This window comes from Austrofundulus limnaeus, unplaced genomic scaffold (assembly GCF_001266775.1).
Source record: "Austrofundulus limnaeus strain Quisiro unplaced genomic scaffold, Austrofundulus_limnaeus-1.0 Scaffold2303, whole genome shotgun sequence".
Taxonomy (NCBI): Eukaryota; Metazoa; Chordata; class Actinopteri; order Cyprinodontiformes; family Rivulidae; genus Austrofundulus; species Austrofundulus limnaeus.
The window spans coordinates 8515-14484 of NW_013954705.1; the positions used below are offsets into that span (position 1 = coordinate 8515).

At 46.1% G+C, this 5970-nt stretch overlaps 2 protein-coding genes across 7 annotated transcripts in view; one reads left to right on the forward strand and one right to left on the reverse strand.

The window, feature by feature from the left end:
* Window positions 1-1769, reverse strand: part of ppt1 (palmitoyl-protein thioesterase 1 (ceroid-lipofuscinosis, neuronal 1, infantile)) — a 3467-nt gene extending 1698 nt beyond the window's left edge. The window contains exons 1-2 of one of the 2 annotated variants that reach the window (XM_013999471.1): window positions 1372-1769; window positions 347-468 (exon numbers count right to left, since the gene is read on the reverse strand). In XM_013999471.1, coding sequence (XP_013854925.1) covers window positions 347-461 — 115 coding nt within the window. In that variant the 5' untranslated portion in view covers window positions 462-468; window positions 1372-1769. Of the gene's footprint in view, window positions 1-346; window positions 538-1371 lie in introns of those variants that run through there. The other variant, XM_013999470.1, reaches the window with a different exon arrangement.
* Window positions 1770-1789: 20 nt separating this feature from the next.
* LOC106510752 (four and a half LIM domains protein 3) overlaps window positions 1790-5970 on the forward strand; it is a 7497-nt gene continuing 3316 nt past the window's right edge. Inside the window, exons 1-3 of one of the 5 annotated variants that reach the window (XM_013999467.1) lie at window positions 1790-2081; window positions 2201-2365; window positions 5491-5653. In XM_013999467.1, the coding sequence (XP_013854921.1) occupies window positions 2043-2081; window positions 2201-2365; window positions 5491-5653 (367 nt within the window). In that variant the 5' untranslated portion in view covers window positions 1790-2042. Of the gene's footprint in view, window positions 2082-2200; window positions 3474-3633; window positions 3843-5490; window positions 5654-5970 lie in introns of those variants that run through there. The other 4 variants (XM_013999466.1, XM_013999465.1, XM_013999468.1 and 1 more) reach the window with 4 other exon arrangements.

Genomic DNA, 5970 nt, shown 5'->3' on the forward strand with positions numbered 1-5970 from the left:
GTGCTGCTGAAACATTTCTAAACATTTCTTTACAAAGTCTCTCCTGACAGGAACCAGAAATGTTTGTTGGGACGTGGACCAGCAGGTCTGGTCTCACCTGACAGGTTCCACTTCCTCACCTGGTACTAAACAGGAAGTGCTGCTAACCAGCACTAACTGCAGACATCTGGACCTGTTTAAAGAACATCAGAAAACTGGTTCTGTTGTYTCAGAGTCGGGTCGGTCCTCAGTAGAAGGAACAAACTGGTTCTGATCCCTCAGAATCTGGACTTTCAAACGGTTTTATTATTTTATTTTCAGTATTTAAACACGTCCAGCCCATTCCAGCACACAGTTCTGAGCTCACCCATCCCGTGCCACAGAACCAGCGGGACCGTCCCGTTGTTGGAGTCACGGACCGGGCCGGAGGAGACCAGCAGGACGGAGGCAGACAGGAGCAGAGCCAGAAGGACCGCAGCCATCCTGGAACTGATGCAAAACATGAATCAGGTCTACGTCCTGCAGGGACCGGCCCGGTTCACTGCAGAGGAYTCTGCTCCAGAACCAGCAGGTGGATCAGAACCAGAGCTTTTCTTAAAGTGCCTGTGACACACATATTCTTCAAACATAAAAAGTCAAAGAAAACACCTTTTTGTCTCATAAATGGCTCAGCTAAAGTGAAACAGGAAGTGACATCACAGGGGAACTCTTTAACAAATAAAACTCTGGTCTTTGTTTAATGAAACAATATTATTTAAACTCTTCTTCATCTCTCTGACAGAGACTCAAAATAAATTACAGAAACATCAGATTCTTCTCTGCAGTCTGTGTTAGCTGTTAGCACTGCTCTGTTCACATGTAAACATTCCCCTGTGACATCACTTCCTGTTACTTCACATTCAAATATCTCAACAACTGTTCATCTCAGCGACATGAAAGTTATTTAGCAATATTTTATAAATGTCCTCTTTCTAATAAAGCATTCATATTTTACAAAAATTTGACGTCACAGACATTTTAATGTCTGCAGTGAAACAAGCCTGTAAAACATTACCTGAGGTTTTATATGTTTATCTGTAGAATTATACAACTCTTACAAAATAAAAGCAGAATTAACTGTGATGAAGTTCACTCATGTTTACACTTTAAATCGTTCAGATTCATTAAAAAGTTAAAGTCAGTTATAACGCAGTAAAAACCTGCGGCTCCGTTCAGCTGRTGACTCGACAGGAAGATTAATCTCCTCTTAAAACCCTTTTTATTCCATAAAAGCAGGTTTTTAATCCCATCAAGGTTTAAACGAAGTAAAATAACTTCAAAGGACTGATGCTTGTAATGTAATAACCTTGAAATAAACGTTTAAAATGTTATAAAAGCTCCAGAAACACTCACCGCTGAACTGTTTCCTTCTTTAATGTTCGGCTTCGTGTCACGTGACTGTGTTGTGATCCGGCAGCCAATCAGAGAGGAGGGGCGGGGCTTGTAGGTTAAAGCTAGGTTAGCCTGTTAGCATTCCTTTATTTTGACTTCATGTTTCCTGAACCAGCAGAAACTGACGCATATTCTGCGTGTCGAACCGAACCGGGCKGGTGGTTCGGGTGTGTCACCGTCTGTTCGTCGTCATGTCGAACCGCCTGACGAGATGTTTGGACCCGACCTGCTGCTTTAAAGCCTGACCTGCGGACAACAACAAGATGTTTTAGACAAAGACTGAAGTGCTAAATTATATTTATATTTAGATATCTGGAAAAGACACAATTATTGGCGATAATATAGTTTTTATTTTATTTATTTATTTATTTATTATATTTTTTACCCACTGTTTGTGTCATTTTGGTCCACACTCCCTTCCAGCAGGTGGCGGTAATGCACCTAATACCAACCGCCWTTAAAAAGAAGAAGAACTCATCTGGTTTTGGGTTCTTTGGTTCCGATGAGATGCAGGCTGAGCTCCGAACCTGAGCAGCAGCTACGGCTTCGTTTGTTCGTTTCCTAAAAGCTTCTTCAGGGTGGAGGACCTGGACCAGGACTGTTCCTGGGCCAGCAAACCCAGGATCCTGCTGATGGGGCTCAGGAGGAGCAGCAWGTCCTCCATCCAGAAGGTCAGGAGGTTCTGGTCCACACAGTTTTAGCTGTTGAAGCACGGCGGCGGTGCTGTCATGATGTGTTGGTCTCATGAACACGTTTGATCTGATTGATTCTCTAATTTTACTGAATCCAGGTGGTTTTTCACAAGATGTCCCTCAACAAGATGTTCCTGGAGACCAACAAGATCTACAAGGACGAGATCTCCTGCAGCTCCTTCATCAGGTGGACCTCTTCGACCTTCGACAGCGAGATGATCTTCAAAGGAACCGGAGCTCTGATCTTCATCATCGATGCTCAGGTAGAAGAACCCAGCAGCTGGTCTGTTCTGGACCTGACGTGTTCGTAGAAGATGTTCCTTCCTGTGATCAGAGCTCCTCTCTGGTTCTGGTTCTGGTTCTGGTCTGCGTCCTCAGAGAGGAGAACCTCCAGAGGAAAGGTGGACCTTCTTCTGATTTGTTTGTTTTGACGTCACAGTGTTCAGAAGTGAACGGTTCTGGTTCTGGTCTGATCGATTAGAACCTCCACTGTTTACAGAAAGCATCCATGAGGTCTTTGAAGTGGGCGGGTCTTTGAAGTGGGCGGGTCTTTGAAGTGGGCGGGTCTTCAGACGGCGCCTCCTGGACCCTGGCTAGTTCCTCCAGCAGCCAGCTGACAGGTCTGAAGAGCGTCGCCCTCAGCGGGAGCCTCGYGTAAAACTCCCATCATGCATCACTGTCCCCGTCTGCTCTGATTGGTCAGCTGAAGCTCCGCCCACCTTCTGCATCTGCTCTGGGTTTATATGTGGACCTGGTTCTGATTGGCTGCAGGTTAGGTGTCAGATGTCAGATGCAGACTGAGGCTTTTATTGTGAAGGAGCCTTACCTGGAACAGCTTCATCATCATCATCATCATCATCACTCTGGATCAGATCAGTTTCACCAAACGAACCTCGTGTCGTGTTAACGATAATTAAAGTTTTAATTAAAAGGAGAGTTCTTACTGATTGAAGTGTGGTTTAATAGTAAGGTCAGTAAATATCTTACCTGCTACAGGTAGCTCTTCAAACAACTTTAGTTTTATTCTGACAGGGCTGATGAGCTAAAGGCTAGTCTGAACCGACCCGTGAAGATGAGTCCAAACTGAGTGAAGTCTGGTCTCAGGTTCTGGTTCTGGTTCTGGTTCTGGTTCTGGTTCTGATGGACCTTTCAGATTTATCATGATGCGGTTTTTGAATAAAAAAGGTTTTATAATTTGCTGAGTCATGTTCTGTGTGATCTGCTGAGTCACCAGCAGAGGGCAGAACATCCACAGGTTCATCCTTCCTCCTCTGATGAAGACGAGCAGATCAGAACCTGGACCTGATCCGGTTTCTCCTGCATCAGAACCTAACTGGACTGAAACCTTTGACCTCGTGTTGAAGTCAGCAGGTGGGTCTAGAACCTGACACCAGAACAGGATCATGGTTCTGATCCRATCCAAAGTGCTGCACAGAACAGATGACGCAATAAAAACATAAAAACACGTTTTTCAAAATAAAATAACATTTACAGAATCTGGTTTTTATTCTGTCACTTTGGATYGGATCAGAACCATGGTCCTGTTCTGGTTCTACAGTCTGCTGCAGCTCCGGTCTGGCCTCAGGGAGGATCCTCTGGAGTCCAGACTCTGGAGGAGGTCCTGGAGGAGGAGCACAGAGACCAGGAGGTGTTCCGGGCTCTGGGTCCGGCCCCTCAGACTCAGACTTCATTCTGAACCCGGAGCTTCACCGAGGATCTGGTTCTGCTCAGGTTCTGGAGGTAAGAACTCCTCTGTTACTTTAATGGCTTAAATGTCCTGAGGACAGGTGAGCTGGGGGCGGGGCTTCACCTGTCCTCACCTGTTTAGTCTTCAGGGGAACAACATGAAAACATGAATCAGCTGATTAAAGCTGAAGATTGGTTTTTATTTTATTCAAATTAAAATGTTTCTGAATGAAAAGTAAAAATCTGAACCTGTAAAAAGTTCTGAAAACACTGGTTCTGACTGGTTCTGGTTCTAAGCTCTCTGATATAAACCAACGGGCCAAGGACCAGAACCGGTCTTTAAAATGATCCATACAAACGTTTTTGTGCTTTTATTTTGAAAAACGGAGTTAAAGGAATAAAGAGTTGGGAGTTCTGTTAGACCCGTGTGCAGCAGAACCCGTCCTGGTTCTGCTCGTGGTTTCCAGCAGCCCCCCACTGAAACAATCAGCTGTGGTTCTGTTCCTCAGACTCCTGGCGCTGGTTCTGTTGGACCCAGACGGTTCTGCCACGTCTCAACCACACTCACATTCTTCACACATTCTTCTGCTGGGTCCAATCTTTGTTGGACAGAACCAGAACCTGAGTTAAACCCAGCTGACTGGGTCGGTTCTACAGATCGGGTCAAAGGTTCTGGTCCAGTTCTCCTCCCAGAGGTCCAGACTTTCTCCGGTTCTGTCAGAGTTTTTGTTTTCAGAACCTGAGCTGAGGTCCAGAGTCTGCTGCACTTCAGAACCAAACACCACCAGGTTCAGGAGGTTTCAGAGACGGACCAGAACCAGAACCAGAACCAGAACATCTTCCATCAACAGGCTGCTTTCAGTTTCAGCTGGGTCCAAGGTTCTGTTTCTGACACTCCAGAACCTGCAGAACCTCTCATCCTGCCTGCAGCTAGAACCCATACACATCTGAAAACCCGGGTCAGAACCAGAACCTGACAGCTGAAGCAACAAAGGACCAGCCCCCTAAACAGAAACCAATCATTCCAGGTTCTGATGGTTCTGATGAACCCAGAAGTGGTCCACGGTGGACAGGAAGAGGACCAAACGGGGACAGTGTGAGGAAGGAGGTCCATTGTTCAGAACCAGAACCAGAATAGAAAGTCGGACCTTTGTTGTGGGAAGTTTTCCCTCCGTGTTTGTTGACCCAGATGTTCTGAGAGGAAACGGTTCTGATCTGAGGATCCATCTGGACTGATGAAGAGGAGTCATGTGATGAGGTTCTGGTTCTGGTTCTGGTTCTGTCCAGGTTGGACCCACCTCTTCTGTTCTGATTTTACAGATTCATCATGTCAGAAGAAAAACCAGAACTTTCTCCAAGTTCTGAGCTCCTGAACCTGAACAGAACCAGACCTTAAATAAAAACAGGTTTTTATTTATTCACAGGTCAGACACACCTGACCTTTGACCTTTGACCTTTGACCTCYAACACTACTTCCTGGTTCAAGCCTGTCCTGTTTGGACCTACAGCTCAGAGTTCACAGCAGAACCTTCAGGGTTCAAATGGGTCAGAAACTTTGTTTCCAGAACTTTAACCCTTAAACTGCCCAGCATCTCTGACCTGACAGAAACCCACGAGTCACTCTGTCTGACAGTGACTCAGCATCTTTTATTCACAACTTTACATGTTGTTTAGAAGAAACACTGTTTTCTTTAACGTTCAGAGTCAACATGAGCGAGAAGTTCAGCTGCAAACACTGCAGCCAGCCTCTGCACGGCTGCAAATACATCCAGGTGGAGGCCACGCCCCACTGCATCACCTGCTACGACCTGCTGTTCTCCAACACCTGCCACGAGTGCAGAGGGGCCATCAGCCACAACGACAAGGTACGCCCCGTCATCAGGTGATAGACAGGTACGCCCCGTCATCAGGTGATAGACAGGTATCATCAGGTGATAGACAGGTACGCCCCGTCATCAGGTGATAGACAGGTACGCCCCGTCATCAGGTGATAGACAGGTGTCATCAGGTGATAGACAGGTGTCATCAGGTGATAGACAGGTGTCATCAGGTGATAGACAGGTGTCATCAGGTGATAGACAGGTGTCATCAGGTGATAGACAGGTGTCATCAGGTGATAGACAGGTGTCATCAGGTGATAGACAGGTGTCATCAGGTGATAGACAGGTGTCATCAGGTGATA